This window comes from Mirounga leonina, unplaced genomic scaffold (genome assembly GCF_011800145.1).
Source record: "Mirounga leonina isolate KUSES-001 unplaced genomic scaffold, KU_Mleo_1.0 Mir_176, whole genome shotgun sequence".
Classification (NCBI taxonomy): Eukaryota; Metazoa; Chordata; class Mammalia; order Carnivora; family Phocidae; genus Mirounga; species Mirounga leonina.
This window is the reverse complement of record NW_023270454.1, coordinates 37,011,608-37,039,444: the sequence shown is the minus strand read 5'-3', so window position 1 is coordinate 37,039,444 and position 27,837 is coordinate 37,011,608. Positions and strand designations below refer to the sequence as shown.

At 40.9% G+C, this 27,837-nt stretch overlaps 1 protein-coding gene and 1 pseudogene across 4 annotated transcripts in view; one reads left to right on the top strand and one right to left on the bottom strand.

The window, feature by feature from the left end:
• NR3C2 (nuclear receptor subfamily 3 group C member 2) overlaps nt 1-27,032 on the bottom strand; it is a 328,906-nt gene extending 301,874 nt beyond the window's left edge. Inside the window, exons 1-3 of one of the 4 annotated variants that reach the window (XM_035022939.1) lie at nt 24,686-25,318; nt 17,785-19,377; nt 17,619-17,706 (exon numbers count right to left, since the gene is read on the bottom strand). In XM_035022939.1, the coding sequence (XP_034878830.1) occupies nt 17,619-17,706; nt 17,785-19,375 (1,679 nt within the window). In that variant the 5' untranslated portion in view covers nt 19,376-19,377; nt 24,686-25,318. Of the gene's footprint in view, nt 1-17,618; nt 19,378-24,685; nt 25,319-25,372; nt 25,398-27,007 lie in introns of those variants that run through there. The other 3 variants (XM_035022937.1, XM_035022938.1, XM_035022936.1) reach the window with 3 other exon arrangements.
• Nucleotides 15,045-15,220, top strand: LOC118022598 (annotated as a pseudogene).
• Nucleotides 27,033-27,837: the final 805 nt, after the last annotated feature.

Below are 27,837 nucleotides of genomic sequence, written 5' to 3'. Positions count from 1 at the left end.
TGGCAAATACAAGAAAGAAAAATTAGCAAAGCAGTAATCCTATTACTCGGAGATAACCACTAATGATTTTAAGGCAATTTCCATTGAGAATGAAATACACAAATTCATTTCCACTGAGAACAAAATAGACACACATAAATATGACCAAATTCTGTAAATACAGTTGCATATATAATGTTAAATGAAAAATATTAGATTTTAATGATTTCCCATGCTATTAAATTTTCTCTATAGAAATGACTGCATATGTTACACCATAATATTCAAAATAAATGTATCAATCCATTAAAAAAACTATTTAAAATTTTATAAGTTATGCTAGAGTGAACACCAATACACATGAATCTCTGTCCACATGTAAAATAATTTCCTTATGATACAGTCCTAGAAACTGGACCTTTTGAGGTACCTACATGCACTGATGACAGTAACAATAAAGAATATACACTCATGTAGGGATTACCACAGACCAAGCACTTTTCTAAGCAGTTCACATTTACTAACTCAATAAGCCCTTATAATAGTTGGTAAATTCTATCATTGTCTCCATTTTACAGTTGGGAAAACTGAGGCACAGAGAGGTTAAGTAACTTGCCCAAGGTCACACAGCCAATAAGTGGGAAAGCTCAGATCCATCTGGCTGGGGAATTCATGCTCCAAAATCATATTACACTACTTCTGATGGTATATGCTGTCACATTACTTGTCTCTATTTATACTCCTCATTGGCATCTTTCCACAGTGGCATCCATCCATCCATCCATCAAGTTGTTCTCCTCTCTGAAAATCTGACAGACGAAAAGTGCTATCTAACTGTGGCTTCTATTTGTCTCTATTTACTAGCATGACTAAATAATTTAGAAGTTCATACACTCCATCTGTATTTGCTTTTCTATGAGCTGTCTATCCTTGTTCTTTGCCCGTTTTTGTTTTTTTTGTTTTCTCCCCACCCCTGTGGGAAGTCTTCATGGTCTTCTCATTGTTTCTATTAGCTCTTAATAGAGTTAACCTAATCCCATTTCCCATCTTCGTCTTAATTTTATTTGGCATATAGGCATCTAGAATTTTTACACAGTCAAGATTTTTGAGATTCAGGTGTATGTACTTTCTTCCTCTGCTCTAGTCTGATAAAGCAGTTCTCTATCTGGAGTCAGATATGCCTTCAACTGAATGTTTTCCTTGACTGAGTTTCTCTTTAATGCATCTGGAAATTATCTAGTGTATGGTGTTGGCATTAAATCTTAAGCAGAGTGGAACTGTAGAGATTTGATACTATAGATGGTTTTACATAATATGTTTTTTAATCCTTAAGCAGTTTTTAGGCCAGACAGCAACATATGCTGACTTATTACACCAGAATTCCTCAATCTGAGGAAAAGGCATAATCTAAGCACTTCTATTCTGGTTACAGCCACATCAAAAACATCTCAAACATGAAAATCCTCTTCACCTTTAAAACCCACAGAGTGAGAACTGTCACAGGCCTTGCCTGAACAATAATTCTAGATCAATGTTCAATATAAACTCAGCAGATTTTTCATCACTGATCTAAATCCCTAACAGGGCTTTCTGTTTTATTCTGTTGGCCCAAGGAAAGAGCAACTATATATTTGGTATCATCATCTTAACAGTTCTTATATTTGAACAGCACTATTATACTTAGTAATTTTAACTGTGTGGAGGACGAGGAGGAAGGGTGTGGACATTTGTACTGATGTCTCAGGCTGTCCTCTAAATCAGAGTGCCACGTAACAGGGCATGATCATCTGTGAGCTGTGTGCCAAGTAATTTGTTAAGAATAAGAATGATATTGATGTTCATAAATTACATGATTCCTCTCGTAATAAAGCCACTTACTTGTCTGCACTCTCATGTTTTCACTGGCAGAAGAGGTGGAAGTCAAAACCATTACTGTATATTACCATGCAGCCTATATCACCTATGCGACAGCCCATGACAAGGAACTCTTAGTGAATAATATTTTTATGCCGAGCATTGATTTTTTATGAATACCACACAAACAAAAAGCTCATGGTGCTACCTGCTTTATTGCCCCCACACACACTCACACCAGGCTTTGAAATCAAATCTGCCACTGAGTAGGTGATATATGCAAATATTAATCGTCATCCGTATTGCTCTAAAAAAGAGTTGAGAATCCCTAGTCTAAACGATCTTCAGAATCATCTCTATTTTTGGAATTCAGAAAAGAATAGAGTTCTCAATTAAGGATCTCATGAGGGCACAAAGAACTGGAAGGATTTCCTCTCTCTAAAATAATGTTAGTTCTGTGGTTGAATCTATTAAATCTACATTGCTAATTCTTCTCACGATGGAATTTCTTAGGTCATACTTTCTTACGAGCAATTATTTACCCATGTAGCTCCTATGTGTTCCTATCCCTTTATGTTCAATTCTAATCAAAACTAATAATAAAAATCAACAATAGTAAGAACTAAGATTTTATTTTCACTGAGCCGTCACTATATGCCAGCACTTTATTTTACATGGATTACCTCAGATATATTTCCCAACAGCCATAAGGGTAAGGACTATTATTGTCACTATTTTAAAGATGGAAACTCACTGTGAGAGAGGTTAGGTAACTTGCCTAAAGACATACAGTGAGCAAGTAGACGTGTAATCCCAACGTTGGCCTCACTATCCACCATCATTCTCCTACATATTCATTTTGTATTTTTTCTCCAATTTACCAAGACTATTCTAACTTCCGATTATACCCTTCCTAAACGACACCATCTGTACCTACAATATCTGCAAGCTTATTGATCCTTATCTTTTCAACTTATCAGCTATCAACTAATCAGATCAACTGATAACGTTGGCCTGTTTATGTGGGCCTCTCAGGACTCCCTATTTCATGGGATTCTTTTGCCCAAACAGCCATCTTGCATAAATATTTACCACATGTTAGGAGATGTGGTGACCAACTGTATAACCTAGCACTACCGTCGAGCAAACAATTCTAACTGCATTTTCAACTATAAATGTTTTCTTGGTAGTTGACCACTATGTTCCTCTTTCTGTTGTTCTCTAATTATATTTTAACAATGACCAAGATAAGTGGTTCTTAACCTGGAGCCTAGGGGTTCATAAACTGCTCCGTGAATCTTCTGAAGCCATATGCAAAATTATGTGTGTAAATATGCATGTATTTGAACTTAGGTCTAAGTTCATTTTGTTAGTAATCCTCCCACACTAAGAAAACATCATTTCCACCAAGAACAGCAGAGACTCTCAATTAATAGGCCAAAGAAAATAATATATAATAGGGACTTCTTAGGTGCTCTGAAGTAGGCAGTGATAACCAGCTCTGGATGGTCTAGGGCCATATTTATTAATGGGGTCAATTCAATAAGCCTTTTAGAGTTATATTAATGCTGATTTTCCCTCATTCTCATTCCCTCAGAAAATGAGACTGAATTTGCAGTGTACTGCCCTTGGAACACATTCTGGTTACTACTAAATTTTCTCATCATTAAAGCGTCTATAAATGTACTCCACAAAAGAGATTATCAGAGCTCTCCCTCTAAAAAAACAAAAAGTCACCTTGGCCTTTCCAACCATCAGTTTTCTGTTCTCCACAAGTTCTCAATACTACTATATAGTTTACCTCAATAATAGTAAAGTCTTATTAATGCAAATACTGAGAGAGTCAAGCATTGTGGTTAACACTAATTAAAGGATAATTAATAATTGACTATATGATCGGTTTTGAACTTATTGATGTAGAGGACAGTGTGTGTTTGCCTAGGACACTAAAGAACCATCTTCCCATGTTCTTAGCCCACTGGGCTGGGTGCAGCCAAGCACCTCCCCCCACCCCACATACACACACCCATACTATCTCTACTCCAGGCTAGTTTTAAGACCCAAGCCAGGCCAATCATAATCCATCAAGAAAAGGGCTGATCCTTCTGCCAGAATCAAAATCTAATGAAAATGAAAGCCCAGAGTGATGCTGGCCATAGCTTCCAAAAACAAAGTTGAATGAAAAGAGAAAAGCTGCAATAGATGGAGAGACAAAGAAACTTATGACACCACCATTTGAAACCTGGGATCTAGCCAAGCCTGAGGTTTACGCCTTGAACTTCTCCCATTTTGTGAGCCAAGAGATTCCGTTTTATTTAAGCTAGGAAGAGATGGTTTCCTGTGCTGTTTACAAACCAAGAGTTCTGACCAATTACATTAAATTCACTTATGACCATAATATAATTTTATAAATGAAATTAGTATTGATTTCTAAGTATTCTCTCCCTGTGTTCTCCAAAGAGTATTTGGTACCTCCAAAAAAACACCTACCACAATCTACTTTGTAATGGAATCTTGGAAGTATCTTGACCGGGTGTCCTAAAGGATGAGGAATTTCTCATTGTTGCTCTGACCACACATCCAGGATTATGCTCTGACAGAATCAAGAGCTCAAGAGATGCTTGTTGAATGAAAATCAGTACTGAACACAGTACATGTATGACACTGTACTTATTAGTGCAGAAGAGTCAAAGCTAAGTATGATATGGTCCCTGCTTAGTCTTTGCTCTCAGGGGCTCACGCAGTGGACTTCCAGTACACCTCAGTATCTTTCATCAATGCAGGGCACCCCCATTTTTGTCAGGATAAAGTGCTACTTTATTTGCTATAAAATTTACATACATAAAAAATACTATTTTCACCATTTTTAAGTATATTGTTCAGTGGCATGAAGTACATTCACATTGTGCAACCATCACCACCATCCATCTCCAAAACTTTTTCGGGTTAAGTGCCTTTAATGTGCATTGCTGTTACAGATCCAGGGAGTTCAGTAAATAGAATTGGTATTAGTTATTTATAGGTGGCAGTGCATTCCTCTTTGAAAAATCTCCCTTTCTTCCGTCTTGTAATAGTCTTTCTCTCTTCTCTCTCCTAAGCTAACGACCAGGGAAGAGCACCTCCTTTTAAAGCCAAGCAACTGAAGCATCAACGCTAAAAACAGTATGGCAAACTTTGATCATTCTTCATTGATTAAAAGCCTTGAATAAATCAGGTTAGCATGCACAATATCAGTTACATGAGTGGAGGAGAAAGACTGTATACAGACTCTGACACATTCATAGAAATTTAGTCATTTTTCCTGTTAACATTGATTTTTTAAAACTTGTTTTAGGTCTATTCTCCTTATAACTCTCATAATACTAGATTTGATTATTTCTGCCACAGTAAATTGGCAAGAGTTAAAATTTAAAACAAAAAAAAAGCGCATATTTCATCCATGTTATGAAATCATAGAAGTTAGGCCATTTTCACAGATTTTTGGTTTTATTCCTTCCATTCTCAGGTACCGGCAACAAATTCATCCTTCAACAAATGTGCAATTCACACAGTTATACTCTGTTATAAAAATCTTTAGCTTTTAAATGAACATTAGCTTAAAAGTAAGGGGTATCTGCTAAAAGACACCTAAGACCCTTCCATGGAGTGGTTTCAGAAGTTATATAAGAGTTCTTAGCTCTAGATTTTCACTATGAAAGGTTATTGTGCTTATAACCTCTCCTTCCTCGACTCAGTAACCCATCTGTCAGTTTCTTCAGGTTGCTAAAAAACAGTATTTAGGAGGGGGGGGAAAGTGCTGTTTTCACCTGAATCATAGCAACCAAGTCCAAAATACAGGGTATATGTCAACAAAATTATATTTCTGCCACATACAGAAAACTCAAATGCTTCCAGAAGTCTCAAAGGAATACCTCACATGTACATTTACCTCAGTTGGGTTGGAAAATGATGGAGAAAGAGAGGGAAAAAAATACTTTGTATTGTGGGACCATATATTCTTCCATGTTACCTTAGTTTCAAGAACAAAAGCTGCTCTGAACATAATTTCCATTTCAAAAGTACAGGGAGAATCTAAATTGGTGTAAATTAAAGAATATCTGCTCCCATTTAAAATCTCTACACTCCCAAACTTTGCACTTGGAATCTCTTCTCAAACTTATCAGAAAAATATTTATTAAGTAAATACAAACTCTAACATGTGATGGAAGAAAATGAGCACATTTCCAGTTTTGGAAAGAGCACTGTTAATTCAAACACCAGTTACTTGAGGACACAAGAAATGGCCTTCCAAACAAGCTAGGATTCTGTTCATTTATATACGTATGTACACGTCTGAGTTCCACAAATCGACATTTCTGATTCATTTACATCATTTTTTTGTTTTCCAACTTTGTCAAACCAGGAGTCGGCTATTCCTGTTTCCATTTCCCAGGGGTATTTTTTTTCTCCCAGTCTAATAAAAAGTACTTTATTTTGGTATCAAAATTATCAGCTTTTACCTTCATCCAAATAAAATTATTTCACTCCTTTTCTCTTAGAGTCATAATTATGCTCAAATTTTCTCCTTATTACTATTTTTATTCCTTATACCCTGTGGCAATCTCCTTTTTGTGGGGCCGTTAGCATACATGACTTAGTGGTATAATGGAAAGGAACAGGCTTTGGGTCTGATAATCTGGCATTCAATTATTTCTTCCTTCAAACTTTAACTTCTACCCCTTGCCCACATTCTGACAACTCAGGCACTTATCCTCTTAGCTTGAATCACCAGTATGATAGCCTTTCAATTGCTTTTTTCGTTTCAGTCACTATTTCTTATCTCGCTTACCATATTTACCTTTCTACCCTTTTCTGTCACTTTTTAGGTTATGAGAATGTTTAATAATGATATATTAAAAGTGCCACACACTTATTTTTGGCACTCACAGAATTCTATAATCTAGTTTTCTCTAAATACCATTAAACCACCCAAGCAGGCTTCATTTGTCCTCTGTCCGAACACCTGGCCTGTGCTGTTGCTTATTCCTCTGATAAATCTCTACTCCCTACCAAATACCACCAATCTTCAAATGTCAACTGAAATTCACCTCCTTTATGAAGTTTTCCTTGGCTATTCCAGCCCATGTAGAAGTCTTTCGTTTCTAATCTTTGGAAACCGTTCTTATTTGCATCATGCAATCAAACACATAATTACAGAACAACAACAACAACAAAAAAAGCTGAATAAACTCATGTGAGTCATCTCCCCAGCCAGAGGGGAATACAGGGAAGACATGTGGTTTGTTCACGGCATTAAGAACACAGTAGGTACTGAATAATGTGAAAACCGTCTATTATTTTTCCCCCTGAAATTTAAATAGCTACCTTTCTCTTGGTTCTAGGTCTTCTGTCCAAAAGTTCACATTAATATCCACTGATAACAGAACTCAAGAAGAAAGCAACCCAATAAAAATGGGCAAAAGAGTTAACAGGCATGAGAAGGAGGCCTATGAATGGCAAGGAAGCACATGAAAAAATGTTCAGTATCATTCAGGCGTTAGAGAAATGCCAATTAAAATGACAATGAGTTATCATTACACGCCTATCATAATGTCTAAAATTAAAAAGACGGACTCTCTCGAGTGTGGGCAAGGATGTAATGGAACCAGCGCTCTTGCACACCGCTGGTAGAGTTGTAAAACAGTACAACCACTTTGGAAAACAGCTGGACAGTTTCTTAAAAATTAAACCTACGCCTACCATATGACCTAGCCATTCCACCTACAGGTATTTACTGAAGAAAAATGAAGCATATGTCCACACAGAGCTTTGTATGTGAATATTCACAGCAGCTTTATTTGTAACAGCAAAAACTGGAAACAACAACAGGTGAATGGATGAACAAACTGTGGTATAGCCATAAATGGAATACTACTCGGCCGCTAAAAAGAAACTAATAAAACATGCAACAACATGGATGACCATCAAGTACATTATGCTAAATAAGAGAAGCCAGAATTAAAAGCCTATAAAAAATGTAATTCCATTTATATGACAACCTAGAAAAAACAATTCTACAAAGATGGGGAACATAAATGGTTGCTAGGGTTTGGGAATGAAGAGAGGGGTTGACTGAGAAGGGACGACACAAGGGAATTTTAGTGGGTGACACAACTATTCTTATCTTAAGTGGGTGGTAGTTACAAGAATATACACTTGGCAAAACTTCTAGAATTACACACCAAAAAGAGTGAATTTTACTGTTTGCAAATTAAAAATAAATGACCTCAAAATAAAGACTGTGTCACCATATAGATTGTAATACATCATTACAAACTACTTTATTATGTTGAGATTAGAAAAAAACAAGAATAGCATGTGTTGATTATTTTTGTGAAAATCCTTAAAAATATACTGATAGAGGTCACCACAATTGTTTGCTAACCTCCACAAAACTCCGTTATTTGACAATAATTATATTAGTCTTCCATAACCACCAACACTTAGTCATTCTAGATATATGCCTGCCCCAAGTTCCTCTGCTAACCAATTCATTCGTTCGTTCAGTGGGGATTTACTGAACATCAACAATGCACCTGGCACTGTTTTAGGTATGGCAAATGTACTGGTAAACGGGACAGCTAAGGGCCCTGCTCTCAGGAAGTTTACTTTCTAATTGGAGGAAGCCAAGTAAACAGATAACTTCTGACAGGTATGCGCTCTCAAGACAACAAAAGCGGGTGATGTGTTGTTAGAAGGTTGGGGGGGGTGGCACCACTTTATAGGATGTCAGGGAAGGCCTCTGAGAGGGTGACAACTGAGCTAATGCCAAGTGACAAGAAGGGGTAGACAACCAAAATTTGGAGGCAGAGCCTTCTTGGCAGGGAGAACACTAAGTATAGAGGCCCCCAGAGGGAAGGGGGCTTGGTTGGTCTGAGCTACAGAAAGGTCAGTCAGTGTGGGGACTGAGCAAGGAAAAAAACAGATACTAAATAAAGTAGTCAGAGGTCTGATATTTCAGTGCTTTTCAGGCCCTCGATTAGTTTACTTTATGCCGCTTACAATGAGAAGCAGCCAGAGGGCTTTACATCAGCCACATAATCTGATTTACGTTTTTAAAAGATCCATCTATTTTTTTTTTGTTAGGACATTCAGTTTTCTTCTCTATCTCAAGTATTTGTTTCTTCGTTTACCTTTGCTATATGCCTTAGGCAAATCACGTATACCTTCTGGGCCTCAGTTTCCCTATCTGTAAAAACAGTGATGCTGGCTGCCAGTAACTGCTTACATGTGCTGGTTCAGCAGGGCAGTTAAATATCTGACCCTGTGGCTAACTGCAGTCTCCCTTTTATTCTCAGCATCCCAGGACACTGCCGCCATCAATCATCTGCCCTCCTTCTTACACCCTGCTGCTCATCAGGGCACAGTCTCCTCGACCACCCTCTTCATAGCTTACCTGTCCAACACAATCCTTACTCTGATCCTGTGGCTCCTTTGTGCTACAATCTCCTCTCTCACCCTTTCTCTTTACCACTGAACAGATGCCTCCCAAGGGTAAACACTGTGCCCGCATCCCCCAAGTCTCTCCCTTCCTTAACTTACTCCTTAGCCAATCACGGTCTGATTCCCATTCCCACCACTCTACAGAATTCCTTCTTGAAAAATCACCAGCACCAACTATTCAGTCCAATTTCCGGTCCTCACCCCATCATCAGGTTTTGAACCACCACCTCCCACCGAAGGAAAGGATAATGTAATAGACAAAAGGGCAGGATCTACTCCCAGCTCTGTTTCCAACTGCTTTGTAGGATCCTGGAAAAGGCATGTAATCTCTCTGGACGTTAGTTTTAGGGCTGGATTTATAGATAGCCTTAGAGCACTTCTAACTTGGAAAATCTAAGACTACCTGATTCTTCCCCTTGGCATCATGTTGATTCTCTAAACAACTCCCTGTCTCCTTTATTAGGATATGCTGCTCATCTCCTAAATGGGGTTCTATTCCTCCAAATTCCTAGCAGAATGCACTTTGTTTTTTTTCTTTAAAGATTTTATTTATTTATTTGAGAGAGAGAGACACAGCGAGAGAGGGAACACAAGCAGGGGGAGTGGGAGAGGGAGAAGCAGGCTTCCTGAAGAGCAGGGAGCCCGATGTGGGGCTTGATCCCAGGACCCTGGGATCATGACTTGAGCCGAAGGCAGACGCTTAATGACTGAGCCACCCAGGTGCCCCCAGAATACACTTCAAACTACACCTGAGTCATATATACAGTCTCTCGATGGGCAACAGCACCCACACTGACCCCCTCAACCGCCACTTCTAGGAAGAGTCCTCCTACATCTCCAGATCGACATTTCTGCCTATAGAGAGAACTCTTCCAGTCAGAGGTAGTCTGGAACTAAAAACTCATGCATCCAAGATCAATCATCACTTCTTCTCCAAGGCTACTTTTCTTCTTGACCTCTCCATTTCTCTTATTGCTCACCATATCCATGACAGTCAAACTTACAACATGCTGAGTTTTCGCTGATTTTCCACATACTTGACCCTCCCTCCATTTCCATGGAAGTATCAAGTGCTCTCCTTTTTCTTCCTTCATACTTCAGTCCTAAAATCATTAGGCAAGACATAGCAAAGTAGAGATCCACAGTAGAGGATAGGGTGTGGACAGCAGTCATGGCCCACAGTGGGGCACCAAGCCCAAGGGTAGCTCTGATGCCCAATGCAGGGTGGGGAGGGGTATTCATGTGTCCATGTGTACACAAGGTCTAGTGCAGAGTATCAGAACCCAAGCACGGAGAGGATAGCCCAGCAGGGGGAGTCAGTGCTGGAGGGGAATAAGGAGGGCATCTGTTGGGGGAATGTGGCCCTGTGACCCAGAACAAGAGTTAGACCCCAATCATAGGCAGGAGAGTATTTGCAGGAATGGGGGCAGTCCTTGGAAAAATAGCTGACTCCAGGACCGGGGCAGAAAAAGTACAAGATGGATCTAAAGCAAGTAACTTAATGTTAATTTCTTGATTTTGATGGCTATATTGTGGCTATGTGAATAACCTTCTTTATAAATCTTCATAATGGACCTAATTTTTTTTACGTTTGCGATTATTTCAAAAATAAAATTTATATAAAAATCAACTCCTACAAGGCCTTCTTCTGTAATATCTCACATCTGTCCCCTTTTTTTCATTGCTCTGGACAGAGTCAAGTTCCCATCCCCCTGTACTGTTGCAATAACTTCTTAACAAGGCTCCACCCCACAACCACTGCCTAATTAAGGTTTTTCCCAAAGTGCACTTCAGCTCATGCCACTTTCCTGCTCCAACATTTCAATAGTTCCTCATTACCTCCCAAATTAAGTACAAATTTCTTAGTGTGACTTTCAAGTTCCACTCCCTTTTAGTTCCAACTAACTAACCTCTTCCAGGCCTTCTTCCCCCCCAATTCCCTGTGTGTCACAGTCAGCCATACAGCCTGACCATATTCGGTGTTTTCTGCCGGCCTCCAAGTTTGGCTCATGTAACTCCCTCCATCAGAAAATGACCACTCCTACTCCCTGCAAAAATTTTAAGACTAAGGATAGATATCAATTCTGACCACCACCACCCCATCTCTCCATTTTCCAAAACTTGCCTAGATAATCTTCTACCATCAGAATACCCAAAGTTGACTTTGCCCATTATAAACCTTACTTCATTTTATTTTAGATTACAATTTTTTTGTTTCTACATCTCAACAATTCCTCATCTATAAGGTGAGGATACATGCCAATGAAGGAGTCCTCATTGATAAAATTAAGTCACAGCCGCAGTTGTGAATTCAGGTCACAGTTATTAGCTCTCTCTCTCTCTCCCCCTAGGGAATTTTTAAGGATTCAAATTACTTTGTTCTCTTTCCTTCCTTGTACTAGGGTTTTCTATTTCTTGCATAAATACAAGGAATTTCTACCTCTTTTCTACAAAGAAATTTTAGCCTGGGCCTTACCACTGACAATCATAAATCCAGAGGTTTCCAGGCATCAATTAAGTAACAGGTGCATATATGTAATTACATTTTAACTTCATCATTACTTTACTATATAAAGAACAAAATAAAACTCTTAAAACTGAAAACAAAGCCTATACTTGACAAGTTTAAAACTAGAAATTCTAAAATTTAAGATGAAGACCTATACATTTAACATACTTATATTTCCTGGGGGGTTTTCACTAATAAACTTTGGAATGCAGTCCACAACAATATACAATTTAATGGCTATATTTAAATTTAATAATGAAGCAAATATTTTTCTCCTGATTTGAATTTAGTAAATGAAAGAAAATGATACATTATTTGGCAGGAGAACTGAAATTTTATCAGTAGATGAGTAGCATGAAGCTAAAGCAACAGCTGAAAGCCTGGAAAAAATAATTTGGAGAAAAAAATTAATGACATCAAAGCATCAGGGGAAGTGAAGTGTTACTCCTAAATTACTTGTGATCATCATAACATCTGGTATTACTCTAAACATTACAAGTATAGAAAAGGTCAGACACATCCAGAATTTCAATAGTGCAAAAAGCATCAAATCCATAAATGCTACACCTCCAGGTCCTAGTTTTAGCACAACACTGCTGTGCAGGCAAACAGCCTGAAGTTGAATAATTTGAGTTTATTTAACTTAAACCAGGGCTCTTATCTCCATTTTTTAAGTATGAAGTGAACAGTTCTAAGTATACTAATACTTTAGGTGATAAAGGTGGACACACTGACATATAAACCTAGGACACTTGGAATGTTAAAAGCAAAATTTATCAAACTGCACTGTACATAGTGATTTATTCATTAAAAAGCACTAAGGGTTGTTTTTTTTTTTTTCAATAAAATTATCACTACTCTCACCAAAAATAACATAAATGAATGGAAGTGAATGAATCATCAGGAGAAGCAAGTCTCATTGTAAAATCTTTCTAAAAATATTATTTAGAATACTAACCGGGAGAAATTCTAGGTACACTAGCAATTTCAAAAATCAAAATTTTGTGAGACAAATAATAAGAAAAAGAAAGTTTCATGTTTTCACTTCCAAATGACCTCAGTAATTCTTAATGATTTTAGAGTAAGCACCAATAATTAATCCAATTCCACGCCCCCCCCCCAAATCATCATCCTTTCATACTTTGCATTACACAGAGAATATTTAGAACTCAATGGTTTACTCAGGAAGTTTGCTAATAAAGTTGCTTTATTACAGGAGGTTAGTTTTAAAAAACTCTAGGGACAATTGAAAAATAAAAAACAACTATAGGTGATTTACCAAATTGTTTCCTTCTATCATGGAAAAAAAAATGCAGCACAATTAAGATAAATACCGGATTACCTGTCTTGAAGCCTACCAGAATATGCCCTTTGAAACAGTGAACTTTATATTCAAAGGTCTAAGTCAATGTTAGCACTGTTATGATGCTATCAAAGTGACTATGACCATCGCCATAAACATCAATGTTGTGTCAACAGAAAAACATTGCTTTCAAAAGGAAGAGTGTAAATTAAAAGAACGAGAAATTCATTGTATCAAATTTTATAAAAGACCTGATTAAAAAAAAAAAACTCTGCTTTTCAAAGTAAAATAACTCACCCCTACTCACTTTCAAATGATAAATGACAATGACATTTTTCTATCCAGAACACCCTGGAAACTACAGAACTACACCTGTGATTAAAATATACTTGAAACCAGATTAGCAAATCTGTTAAAGGATACTCTATTTTGATTTTTAACATACAGAACTCCAAGGAAACTTCACAGCCACTTAATAGTTTGGCTGGCAGACCTCTGAGAGCACGGAGTTCAACATGTTCACTTTTTACGAAGAAACTGAGGCCCAGAGAAGTTGTGACTCACCAAGGTCACAGTTTTGTGTCCTAGCTGACAGGGAAACTCCAATCTACATGACCCAACCAGGTCCAGTGTCCATCCTCAAAGCTTTACATTCAGCTTCTGTCATAATTTACTTTACAGTTGGGTGGCCAGGCAATCCACTCACTAGAAATGATTAACAGACAGATGGCTTTCGTCACTGCTCTCACAGGATGCCCACAGAGATGAGGACAACACACACTTCACAGCCATTACTCACTTCTATCAGCTTGAAAAATTAACTAGATGAGAACCATTTTTCTTATCTGAATAGGGTACTCCCTCCTTAGCATAATATTCAGGGAGGCTAACACAAATAAAATAATAACCTCTTTTTTCATTAACCTCCAAAGGGTGTACAGAATAAAAGAGACCAGCAATTCTCAGCTTTTGGGTCTTAGGACACCTTTCCACTCTTAAAATGTACTGAGGATGCCAAAAAGCTTTTGTTTATGTAAGTTAGATCTAATGCTATTTACTGTATTAGATTAAAACTAATATTCACTTTAAATCATTTAAAACTAAGAAGTCATTACATGTTAACAAAAGCGTATGTTTGTGAAAAAAATAACTGTTTCCCAAAACAAAAACTTGAGTGAGTGGCACTGTTTCACATTTTTGCAAGTCTATTGTCTCACTTAATAGAAGACAGCTGGATTTTACTATCTACTTCTGTATTCAATGTGTGGGGATAGGTTTTGGTTCAAGTGTATGAAGAAAATCTGGCTTCACACAGGTATGTTGTTGGAAAAAGGACGAGCATTTTAATGGTCATTAGAGATAATGGCAGATGTGATTCTTTGATACTACACTGAAAACTGCCTGTGAGTAATTTCTTAAAGGTTAGTTGCAACGTGGATCTGAAACCATGTTATGAACTTTTCATAAACTATTACATTAAAAGCCACTGGTCTATCCTCCATTTTGAGTGGACCTTTTACCGATGTGTGATCTTTCACTCCATGAACCTCCTTGAAAGGGTCTCAGGAATCCCAAACAACACTTTGAGACCTACTAGAAAACAGTTTAGAGTTCAATCTAAAGACAAAGGTTATTATGAAACCTAGGAACAGTCACACACCGCCTTGATCCTCCACAACCTGTAATTCTTCAAATAGTCCACATCCCCCGGAACGGGATATCATCATCCCATATTAAGATATAGACCAAAAGGCTGGATTTTGATCCAAAAGACATTAAATAATAAGAGACTGGTGATGAAGCATGGATGAGGTTAAATTAAATATTATAATATGGGGACTGAAATCTAGAAAAATATCTAAGTATCTTCCAATCCTTGAGCCTTTATTCTGAGAATGATCAAAACAAGTAGGTTTCAGCTTTGCGCAGTGGCGGTATGGTAGCCAATGAGGTTTATCTGAGGCGCGATTATTGCTAATTGAAAACTTTTCCCAAAACAAATTGGTTTGAATAATACTCACCAGAAAAAGCTGTCAAGAATCAGTACGCTGTAAGAGACTTCATAACATTAAAGCTTTGTTATTAAAGTTTTGGGGAAACTTACAATGACTAGCATAATACCAACCTGTGTGAAAACAAAATGAATCCCCTCTGACTATATTAACACGTATGTAAAGAATTTTGGAGTTCTCCAGAAGAGACACTGAACAACACCTCCAGTGCCCCACAAATGCAGAGTAGGCTCAAGGTCACTGATTCATATTAATATGTTTAAGGCTATGGGTCACTAGAACATTGGGAGGGGCTTCAGGAATTGAGTGTAAAACCTACAATTCAAATAGCAGAAATAGGATACAGAACAAAACAAAGCAGAGAACTAATGATTTTATCTACTCTACCTCTACTATTGCTACCAGAAATATCATTACCCAAAGCAATAGCCTTCAAAACTATAAAAGCAAATAAATACGTAGCAACAAATGTATGATGCATGCCTAACCATAAAAAATAATAAGAGTAGAATTTAATAAGAATTATCAACAAATATTTCTTTCAATTACGTATAAAATATTTCTTTAAACTATTTTGTAATTTCATATAATGAAGAAAACACAAAACTAAAGGATATGAAAGCTAAAGATTGTGCGAACTAATCAAACGTTAACAGTCACAGCTAAAATGTATAGAATACCTATTGCATACCAGATGATATGCAAAATTAACTCAATTATCTTAACTACCTTTGAGATGGGTACTATAGAATTCTTTTTTCTTTTTTCTTTTTCCTCCAGATGAGAAAACTAAAAGCCCAGAGATGAAGGGATATGCACAGGGACACAAAGCAATTATGCTGGGATTTCAACCAGGGCAGCCATGCTCATAACTACTAGGCTGTACTCCCTCATACTAACTCACTAAAAACATCACTTACAAAAATATCGACATGTGCAAAATTTCCTTCTCTAAAGTAAAACAATGTACTAGCAGGAGACCACATGCTGAGTTTGTTTCTGATGAAAGCCATGCTATCTCAGGCTACCTTGCATTAGGGTTCAGAATTTAAGAGAGGCAGTATCAGAATATGATCATTCATGCTATCAAGAACTGTAATAACGGGGCGCCTGGGTGGCTCAGTTGGTTAAGCGACTGCCTTCGGCTCAGGTCATGATCCTGGAGTCCCTGGATCGAGTCCCGCATCGGGCTCCCTGCTCGGCAGGGAGTCTGCTTCTCCCTCTGACCCTCCCCCCTCTCATGTGCTCTCTGTCTCTCTCATTCTGTCTCAAATAAATAAATAAAATCTTTAAAAAAAAAAAAAAAAGAACTGTAATAACGTATCCTTTAATGGAATGTTTGCTTCCATAAAGGCAAGAGGAGCAAGGTTTGAATCAATGACAAGGAAAAAATGCACGAATTAAAGTTTTAGCTTTTGGCTCATAAGAGAAGAGAAGGAGAAAGATATAGAAATACACGTAAACCCTATATTGTTAATGGGATGAACATATTTCCCACAACCTAAGTTTTTAAGGGACAAATCCACATATTCCTAACTGCCAAAGGAAAGAACTGTATCTAGGACATCTATTCTTTATATGTTCAATAAAGGGGTCATTTATCACAACCATGTAATAAAAACAGTACTGAAGCAAAGTCCAATGCAAGTATTCATTGTATAACTTAGAACCACCCTTTACAGTCATATCGAAAGCCTCTTGTTTTTTTCTAAATATATACAACATGCTATCTGCAAAAAGGAAAGTCAAGAGATATTTTACAGTAAGCAAAGTATGTCTTGTTGCAGATCTTAAAAGTTATACCAACTCAAAACTGCAGTGACATATTTCACTTCCAATATGAGTAAGAAAGCAAGACTGTCCACTTAGTAATTTTAGATGTGCTGAGTCTTTAAAAGCCCTCAACAGTTATGGAAATAATTTATTTGTTTTGAAAACCATGACTTACATACAATTAACCTACCCAGAAAAGGACAAAGAGGATACAGAGCTCGTGGGTAACAGATTTGGGGTTCAATTTCATATTTCACAACCAATGAAGTGATTAATAAAAAAAAAAAAAAGCTAAGGAAAAAAAGACCACAAAGAAACAAATGTAAAACAATTCTAGTAAACCAGTGTACAGCTAAAGAAAAAAATTATCTAACACTAGTCTGCTAAAGTAAATATAGTAACAGGCAGGAGAAAACAAACTTTTCCCAAACACCTACAACAGGCAATGGGGAAGGGGGGGGAGGGGATACCCATATATGCTCCTTCACAATCAACACAAATATTTTCTAAAAGATAATAAGAATTTTTTGTTTCTCTACTTCAAAAAAGCAGTAACATTATACCAACAAGGAAAGAGGGGGCACTAAATGACCATGCTGAAAACATGTAAAACAGTAAACTGAAACGTGTTTAAATTTATTATAAAAACTTTTTCAACATTTTATAAAGCCACGATTTTCAAAAAAGGAGGAAAAAACCAACTTACCTTGTTACATTTTCTGGAATGTATTCTAGAACTGGATATCCATCACTTCTTCTAGATGACAGGTCGCCATGTGATTTCCATGACTCCACTAAAGTATTAACAGGAGGAAAGGAACTCAGGTGTTGGAAAGATTGGTCTCTTGCCGATCGTGATAAAGATATTGTACCTTGGGCACCAATCCTGTAGTGAAAGGACTGTCCACCCGAATTCACACCAACAATAGCAGATGAAGGGATGCTGGCCTCTGGGTAATAGCTCCCATCATCCGGTTCCTGTTTAATACCCATTGGGAATCCACTGCCTTCACAGTTACCATCAAAGCCGGGCACAGGTGGTCCTAAAATTCCTGATAGAGAATAATAGTCTTTATCATCCATAAAGGAAAAATATGAGCCATCCATAAATGGAAATGGGTTTACTGCTGGATTCCCTTTAAAAGAGGTACCTGAACATGAATGCTTGGTTGATTCTTGTTTTATTGGTACTGAGAATGGGGAATCAGAATTTATTTTGCTATTTCCTCCTAGACATGAGCTGCTAAAAGCTCCATCTGGCTCCGGTTTTATGTACTGGACAATGTTAAGCTGACCAGTCATACCGTTGGAGATGGCATTCTCTACTTCCTCACTCTTAGGAAAGGGGACCTCTTGAGCACCTTTCTCCTGTGTGTCTGGACTAGGAGCCACATCCCGGGCTGCACCGGATCCAGCAGGGGTGCCAGAAGCAGTGTAGCTGAAGGCATTGTTTACAGGGCTACAGATAGATCCCACAGTACTAGCAGTTGGACTGGAAAGCGTGGATCTGTTATTTGTGTTGGAAGGGCTGGAAACAGAGCACCTTGAGTTGTTGATGTTTGCAGGGCTAGACACAGAGGATTGCAGAGTAACATTATTAGGACTGGAGACCGGAGATTTTACGCTGCAATGACTCGGAGGGCTGGATATTGGGGATTTCATGCTACTTAATGGACTTGAGAGAGGAGAGCCCACATTGCTGGCGTGTGCTGGGCTGTGTGACCTGGAGCCTCGATTTTCAACATTAGGGGAGCATGTCAAAGGAGTCCCCTGGGTGATAGGGCTGTGCACTGTGAAACTGCCAAAGTTGGCAGAGGTGGAGGACACAGAGCTGATTCCAGCAGGGCTGCAGACTGAAGATGTCATGTTCAGAGGGCTGCAAACAGATGGGCTCTTCTCATGACACATAATAGGGCTTTTAACAATGGCACGCATGACCCCACCATTCACAGAGCTCCCAGAGTCAGACATGAAGGATCTCAAGGGCCTGTTCACACCACCTAGAGTGGCAGGATGATGGCCATTTTCTTTGTAAAATTTCACCAGCTGTTCAACATTTTGATAAATCTTTGCTGGACTCATGCTTCCTTGTTGGTTCTGCTGATCATAGGTGTAGTCAGCATCTCTTACCGAATCCATGTATAAACCCATGGACTCAGCTACAGTTGCTGAAAGTTCCTTAGACTCCAGCTCAGTTTTAATATCAGATGTTAAAATCCCAGACCGATTAATGTCTTGCTGAAGGCAAGGGAGTAGTTCGTGTTTTTCTTTGCTGCTTCCTTGAGTACTGTTGTTTGGAATAGCACCGGAAACACAGCTTACGTTGACAATCTCCATGTAGTTATTCTCATCAGTCCTCTCTGTAGGTCCCAGGGAAGAATGTTCCACAGCCTGAGAAACTTGACCCCACCGTCTTTCCATATCTAGACCTTCAGGGAGACTGTGGTAGCCTTTGGTCTCCATGGCTAACAAATAAATTTATATTAAAAAATTGAATTAGAGTCATTTATAGCAATATTACTCTAGAAGACATTCTAAAATTCCATTTACTAAGCTATACATACATATTCTACTTATAAGCATTACTTCTAGTTACATTAAAATTGTTACCTTTTTAGGTGCTGTTGTAACAGTACTGACTATATAACTTGTCCAGAAGCTAGACTATAAGCAGCAATCATATAAAATTATTTTGCATCTAAATAAAAGTAACATGTTTGCTATAACACAGCCTTTAGATTTGCAAAGAATATCTATAAATGTTAACTTATTTAATATTCTGAGTAATCCTGGGGACTGATGAGGCAGGCAAGGAGGAAAGGAAGGGCTTAGTGATGTGGGTGACTTGCCCAAGGTCAAAGATGTGGTAAGTGATGAAGTTGGGTTTAAAACTAAATCTTCTAACTCCAAAACCTTTGAGTCTTTCAAGCATATGGAAGCTGCTTTCCATATCTAATACATGGCTTTATTAAAAACAATACGGAAATACAATCAATGTTACCCTTTCTCAATACGAAATTAAAGTTATCAAGTGAATTATCACAGGAAAAATAATTTAAGAATTATTTTTAAAAAAAATAAGACTTTCTTAAAATGGATTAGTGATGAGGATAACGTAATGTCAGTTTTGAAAAGTAAAGATTCATGTATCCTGATTAATTAAGATGGTCCATAACTCCACAGAGAGGCAGTATGATAGCTCGGGAATGTCAGCACGAGATTCTCCGTACTTCAATGCTGGCAGGGACTTTGACACGCATCCTTACTTAGTGGTACCTCTACTATAAAGACTTCCAGCAGAGACAGTTTTATTTTCAGCAGTAAATGGAAGAAGTTTGAGATGAGTCCTGACAATTTATGTGTTCATTCATTCAACAAGTATTTACCAAGTGCATGCTACATCCTGGGCCTACAACCAGTCACTGAATCTGTAGTGATAAACAAAACAGGCACAGTCCTCATCCTCAGGAAGCCCACAGGTGTTTTTTTTGTTTGTTTGTTTTGTTTTTAGATATACAATCATATCTATTGGCTCTCTATATAAATTTATTTCATAGACAAAATAATTGTAATAGGTTATATTTATATAATCCTATGTACTGTATAATCCGATGCCACATTATGAGCCTCTTATTCACACTAAAAACCCTATGAGATTGACTAAAGTAGTATCCAAATGATACACTGGGGAAACCAAGGCACAGGCCACATATCTATGTGGCAGAGCTGGAATTTGATCCCAGGTCTCTCTCTACACCAAGGTATCTGAACCTTGGCATTACTGACATTTTGGGCCTGATGATTCTTTGTGGTGAAGGTCTGTCCTATGCATTGTAAGATGTTTAGCAATATCCCGGACACCTACCCACTATGTGCAAGTAGCACTCCCCACATCCAGCTGTGACAACCACAAATGTCTCCAGACATTGCCAAATGCCCCCTGCTTTGAGAACCACCACTCTATAAAGAAACCTATCTTAAAGAAAATTAACTAATTCTTAGTAAAAATTTCATTTGTACATTTTAATATACAAAACTGCTAAAATCATTATGTATGCATTTTTCAAATCCTTTCAGGTGTGTCAACAATCCATGACCCAGATAAAAGTCTGATGAAGTTTCTGCAGTTCTGTACACCAATATTACTTTAGGCCTCTCATCCTCTTCTCCCTTGGCCACTCACTACCCCCATTCCCTCTAGCTTCCCCTCAGGAAAAGAGACTAGGAAGTTCTTCTGCTACAGAACTTATAGTAATTAACATAGAAAAATAATAGAATGGCTCTACTAAATAAATTGGCAATAGATATCACAAGGCTCTATAATGACATGTAATGCCTAAATTGTCTAAGTTATTTTAATTATCTCTTACTTCTCTGTATTCTACACTACATTTTAAGTTCTCGGTAGGCAGAAACTTTGTTAATTTCACCACTGCATCCCAAGTAGATAGCCTAGAACAAATAAAAAAATGTTAGCTCTTATAATCAAGTCAATTTGTGACTACTAAAATCTAGCATGTAACCTTTTAGAGAACATTATTCTATAAATTCCTAATCACAAGTCAACACAAAACAGGGGAAAATAAATCAAATTACAACAGTTGAGGTGTTTATCTGGTAATGCCAGCCAAAAAATTTAGTGTAGATAAAAGACAAGTTGAAATATGTGTGTGTGTATATATATATACACACACACATACGTATATATGTATTGAAATGGGACTTAAACTGCTAATACTGACCTTTTCTACTTTACTGAAAAACCATTTAGCTGTAACCATAGGTTGCAAATTCAAGCATTCTGCGCTTCTACTTCTACCTAAGAATATTCTGTCCTCCCCATACCAAACTTGAATAGATGCACATCTAAGGTATAGATGTTTCAGGTCCAAATTCATTAAACACAAGAAACATGTCAATTCATGTTCAAAACTGAACATCTTCTGTGTATCACCCCCCCACACACACCTCCCGCCCTGAACCCTGTCCATAAACCCACATTCCCTATCTCAGTAAACTGCACAACCCTCTACCCTAATGCCTGCAGGTCACCCTTGCCTAGGGCCCCTTGCCAGAGACATCCAAAGTCTCCAGCCTCCCCACCTTCCACCTACAGCTTCCTTTCTCATCTCCACTCCCCCCCCCCCCCACCCTAAGCAACAGTCTGAAAGGAGAATCCCTATCTTCAGATCCCTTTCCAAAAATCCATCCTCCAAATGTTCTTTTGGAAAAGATGATCACTTATTGCTTTTCTGAAGTTTCACAGTGTAAATCTGCATGCTAAACTTCTGAGAAGTTTTACAGTGCAGAAACCTGTTTCTTTTTATTCCAGCGTCCCCTAAATAACTTGGCCACTGCCCCCTTTTTCCACAACACCTACTAATATTCTAAGGGATGCCTTTCATCACTCTGCCCTAAAGCAGGAGCCAAATCTCAGACTTGTGAAGCTACATGAAGATTCGAAGAGAATCTATATGGGAGATAGCCAGCAAGTACAATCTTAAAGCACTCTACAAGGAAGCACCTTATCACTAACATCATGCAGCTGATCACAACTTTCCAAGTCCTGTTTGGCTAGCCTTGAACTCTTAACAATAACATAAAACAGCCTGCATTTCACCATGTTATTGACAGGGCTATCACTAAAGAATTTGCAAAAGGCTTTGCTGAAATCTAAATTAGTTCTGTGTAAGGTATTGTTTTCATCTACCAACTTTAAATGCACCTCTCAACAAAGTAAATAAAGGTTGGCAACTGTCAGGCACAAAAAAATAGAGGACATCTAGTATCTGCATGGCTTCCACTGGAAACATTTTTAAAGATCAGAGTTTTTAAAAACTTAGGAGTATTAAAATATTTTATGCTGAGTTCCCATTATTTTAATCAGTCTTCTCTGTAAACAAATAGATGAGGTTAGGCATTTATTTCCTATGTAGTCCAGAAAGCCCGGTTGTCTTTTTGGAAATGGCATAATAACCATGGCTTGAGCAGAATTTCAGTTAACCTGAACTTAGTAATAAATACTGAAAATACTAGTTGATGATTATACTCCTCATAGAACTTAATACCCAGTGGGTAAAGGGAAAGTTTTTGTTACTAACTAGATGACGAAGCAGGCACTTCATGTATACATATCTAGCTTATATAAAATCAGACTTGTCTCCCTTACAGCAGAAACTATAACAGAGGCTCTCTTGGGACAAAGACAAAAATTATTTTGACCCTTTAATTTTCATGCAAATGGCCTCCCCCAAAACATAAAGGAAATTTCACAGAAGTAAGGAAAAGCATTGACAAAAGTTCTACCTTAAGCCATTCATATGCTCTTAAACACTATTTTGGCAAAGGAAAAACCTGACTTAAAAATTTTTATGTTTTACAGTCTGTGTTAAATTGCGCTTTTCCATAAGGAAATAGCGGTTTTTGTTTTTTTTTTTTTCAGGAATACTAACAAAGATTCTTGTGAATTTGTATTTTGTCTGAAAACACTTTCACTTTTAATACCCCCAAAACACAGTCCCATTTAAAACATATTTTCTATAGTTATTTCACTGTAATACGGCATCTTAAAAGACAGAACCTTAAGAATTTCACAATTTTCACTGGTTGCATCGCTGTGAAAGTTTGCTGTATGTAACTATTTTTCTGTCATACCTACTACAGAACTATTATTATGTTCTCCTCTTTTATACATGAGGTAAATGACAGAAACCTGCCCAAGGTCACCTAAGAGAGCGGGAGAACCAGTTAGAACTGAGTACACCTGATTTCTATTCACTCACCTAATTCACTGAGCCACCTGATCTTTCCAAAATCCCCAAGCCAAACTACGTCTCCCTTAAAGGAAAAAGCTCCCCCCCCCCTTTTTTTTAAACTCCTATCCTCAGGCATTTCAACGATAGTGTGCCATGAACTCAAACATAAAATTAAAACTTTACAGATGGAGAACGCTGTTATCATTACTATGTAAATACCATCAATAATAGCACCTAAAGAAATGGCCATACAAATGTTAAAAAGCAATTTAAGTGCATTAGAAATTCACCGCTTTCAAAACTTGTCTGCTATCAAAGTTTTTCTAACTTCCAGGTTATAATAAATAGTTAAAACTGAAGGTGCCATAAACCATTATGATTTAAACCCAGTCTTTTAAAATTCAGTAGGAAAAGCCATGCACCTAAATTCAGTATAGTAGGGTACGGATGACACCTAAAGAAGCTTCATCCTTTCTCCCCTGCCTTTACAATTCCTACTGCTGCCACAGAAAGCATTAGCCTCTCTCAAGAGTTTTATAAATACTAGGGAACGGGAAATGCACTAATTTCCAGAGCCCTCTTCTTACAGGCTGCATCAGGATCTGTATCTCCTTCAACTGCCCTTATCTACTACACCTCCAGCTAAGATTTGGGTGCTTCCGCAATTGATAGAGGAAAGAAATATTATTCAAACGTCCTTTAAAAAAATTGTATAAGGAAAACGATCCGAAATTCATCCTTGGGGAAAGAGAAGGGAGGTAGACCTCCCACTGCCAAAGGCGGTTGAAAGCTGCTCGTTAGAGGGCATTTATCCAAAGTGGCCAAACTTTCCCAAAATAGTCCTCTGGCGGCCAAAGGGGGTAAAAAGTGGAAAACCAAAACAAAACAACAAGCACACAGCACCATACTGACTGTGCCTCCGGATTACGCAGCCACTTCTCCCTGCAAAGTGCACGCTCCCGCGCCGCGGCCGCAAGCCGAGTCAGGCAAGCGGCGCCCCGGGCGCTCCCCTACACACCTGCCTCGGCCGGGGTCCGTCTCTCGGCGTCTACCTGTTGCAGCGCTCGCCAACGCCACGACACCCCTGCTGCGGAGCCCCCCTAAATCCAACCACATCCAGGCCAGCGAGTGCCGCTCTCCCTGCAGTGAGAGAGCCCGAGGCAGCAACGCTCTTGCACCCAGGTGACTGCACGGGCTTCCTCCGAGCAGCCTGAAGTTGGCTTGCGTCTCCCCGGTCCAATGACACCCCGGGCGCGGAGGGGCGGAGAGGAGGGGGCAGGGCCAGGGCCAGGGCCAGAGCCAGGGCTGGCGAAGTGGGAAGGGAGAGAGGGAGAGAGGGCGGGCGAAAGCCCGGAGGGGGAGTGGGCCAGCTCCAGGGCCGGGGTGGTCACATGTCCAGATAAAGTTCAGGTTGCTATCCCGCCCCCCTGAGCCCTTCCTATTGGCCCGGAGGGAAGCAAGGCTCCACGCCGCACAGGCCAGGCGGGTTTCTCATTGGACAATCCCGGCTGTCAGTCACCAGGAGGGCGACATGACTGATACAAAGTTGCTGCGACACAGCCTAGACTCGGCAGCTCCCTTAAAGCCGCAGCCACGGCGGACGCTTGAGGTGCCGGGCGGCAGCTACGACGCTGGGCACTAGGCACCCTCCACACGCTGCCCCCCGCCCCTCTCGCTCGACTGCCCCAAACTTGCTCGCGCCCACCTGACTCTCCTCCTGGCTGACCTCAGGCTATCTGGAAAGACGTTAAAAGTGTGGTGACGCGGAAGAAGTCGGTTTTTCCGAGATCCAGTCAAGGTGTTGGTCCCTCATGCTCTCCACCTGCAGCGCCAGGTGAGCGGCAGCCCTGGTCCAGGCACCGCCCACAGCGTCCGCGCGCAGGGGAGGACTCCTAGTGGGCTTTACCCGACCCCTAAGGTTCCTCTCCCCGCCCCTTTCCTCGGTCTTGCGAGTTACCTCTCAGCGGAGCAGCCGCAGCGTCGCTGCCAGCGAGCAAGAGGATCACGTTCCCACTCGATTTGAATTTCCTTGTTTTAACCGTGCAGGAAAAGCGGGTGATTTCAGTGCAGCCAAAGCCCTTTAAACGCAGCATCTCTCCCACCCGCCCCATCAAAAAAAAAAAAAAAAAAAAAAAAAAAAAAAAGTCCCAGGGTCAAGAGCTGCTGCTCTCCTTTATGATTTTGTTGGTGCATTTATTAGTTTAGTATTGGGTTTTTCCACTAGCTCAATTTGAAAGCTTACCATCGAGGATATTCACTTCTTTATAATGGGTGGGAGGGGTGCACATAATTGGGAGAAACACACAGGAGGGGGAAGAAATCAGTGTTTTCTAAGGATCGAGTGTCTGCAAGAAGAAATTTCGGTTTCCCTCCAACCGCCCCCATCTCGACTCTCCTCTCGCCCACCCAAACGCTGTAGTTACTAAGCAAAAGGAAGGGCTTCTTTAACTTTGATTTCTAAGGACTTTGAGACTCCGCGTCTGAGGCTCCGTTTTGGGCTCCCGGCTGGCCCGGAGTCAGCACCAGTGACGTACACACCTAAATCTGGTCCCCCGGCCCTCGGCGACCCGCAGCCCGGTGGTGGCAGCTGTGCAGCCTCCCGCCTCACCCTTGCCTCGCACCCGCCAAAGTCGGAGGGCGGGGGGGGGGGTCAACCTGTCTGTGCCCAAAGGCCCCTCCTCTCTTTACAGTAATTAAGCTTCGGGATTCCAGACCCCGAACCCAGGAAGACTCGAATTCGCCGCCGCTCCAGGTAGGGAACTCCCTGGCGGCGGGGGCGACTCCGGTGCTCAGCAGTCCCCTGCGCGGAGCGGCCCCCGGGACCCTGCAGCCGGGAGTCCCAGCCAAGTGTCCCAACTTTCCCGCGGGGCCCGCCGTCACGCGCGCTCTCCCGGCCAGGCAAGCAGCCTGGCATCGATCGCACCCGGCCGACCGCGGGCGGCAGGCAGGAGCGAGGGGAATCCGGAACCTAGCTAGCGCCCGGGCAGGCGAGGAGGCGGCGGCTCAGCCTGCGCTGACAAATTATTCATTATTAAGGGAATGGACGTGTCTCTTTTACTAAGTTTTTACCTCCTTTACGGAGGGTAGGTCTTGCCCTGGATCTCAGCTTCTTGTAAAATCTAGGTTAGATTTTGCAGGGACAACCGCCGCGATCGCTCGCCTGTCGCCCAGCACCCCTGCCCGGAGGCGGCCTGGCGGGCACCTGGTCTCCTGCCCACAGCCCACCTCGGTTCGCCCACCGGCGCCCTCTACGCGGACCCTGTCTTCCCCAGGGCCGCCTCTGCGCTCCCCGGGCCCCCTCCCGCCGCTGTCAGCGCAAAGTGACTGTCGCTGCACTCACCTTTTCTAGGACATGGTGGGGAAGCTGGGGCGCGGGGCGGGGGGGGGGGGTAGGGTGGGGGTGAGGGCAGCGAGACTCCCGCCGCCGCCGCCGCCGGCGCCGCCACCAGCAAGTCCAATATTAGCAGATCGGCGGTAAGGATGGAGAGGATGATAATCTCGGCAGTGGCCCTACTGACGTTGGGTAGAGCAATAGATCAGTAGTGTTGTTACCCCGCAGGAGGAGGAGAGGCGGCGGCGCCAAATCGCGCAGAAGGGGACGCGGGCGCCCGCCCGCCCCCAGCAGCGGCGGCCCGGCCTCAAGCGGGCCCCTCTCCCGGGGCTGCTGGTCTCCCGGGCGTTGACGGCGGCGGCCCTGGAAGCCGGGAAGTACGGCGGGATGATTACACGCCTGAGCCCCGCAGCGCGGCTCTCCGCGCCCCCTCTTCGGGCCTGGGGTGGCCGGTGACAGCTCCGGCGGCGGAGCGTGTGTGTCTGTGTGTATGTGAGGGGGCGGCCGCAGGGGGAGCCCGCGGCGCCGCGGCCCCCTCCCCGGGTCACACCCTCAGCAGCGGGAGGAGGCTGCAAAGCGTCCAGCCACCGGCTGGTGGGAAATCGGGATGGGGGCGCCAATGGCTGGTTGCCCTCTCACCCTGGCCCCTGGCGGCAAGGAGGCCGAGGGAAAACGGAACCCCCAATGCACGTAACCCTCCCTCCACCACTTCCCACGTCCTCCCAAAGTCTGGGCCTGAGCTCGCGCCCCGGCCTCAGGTGCAGTCCCCAGCCGCGGGGGGCGGCACGGGTTGGGGACCACGCGCGGGGGGCGGGAGTGAAAAGTTTCTTTTCGTGCTC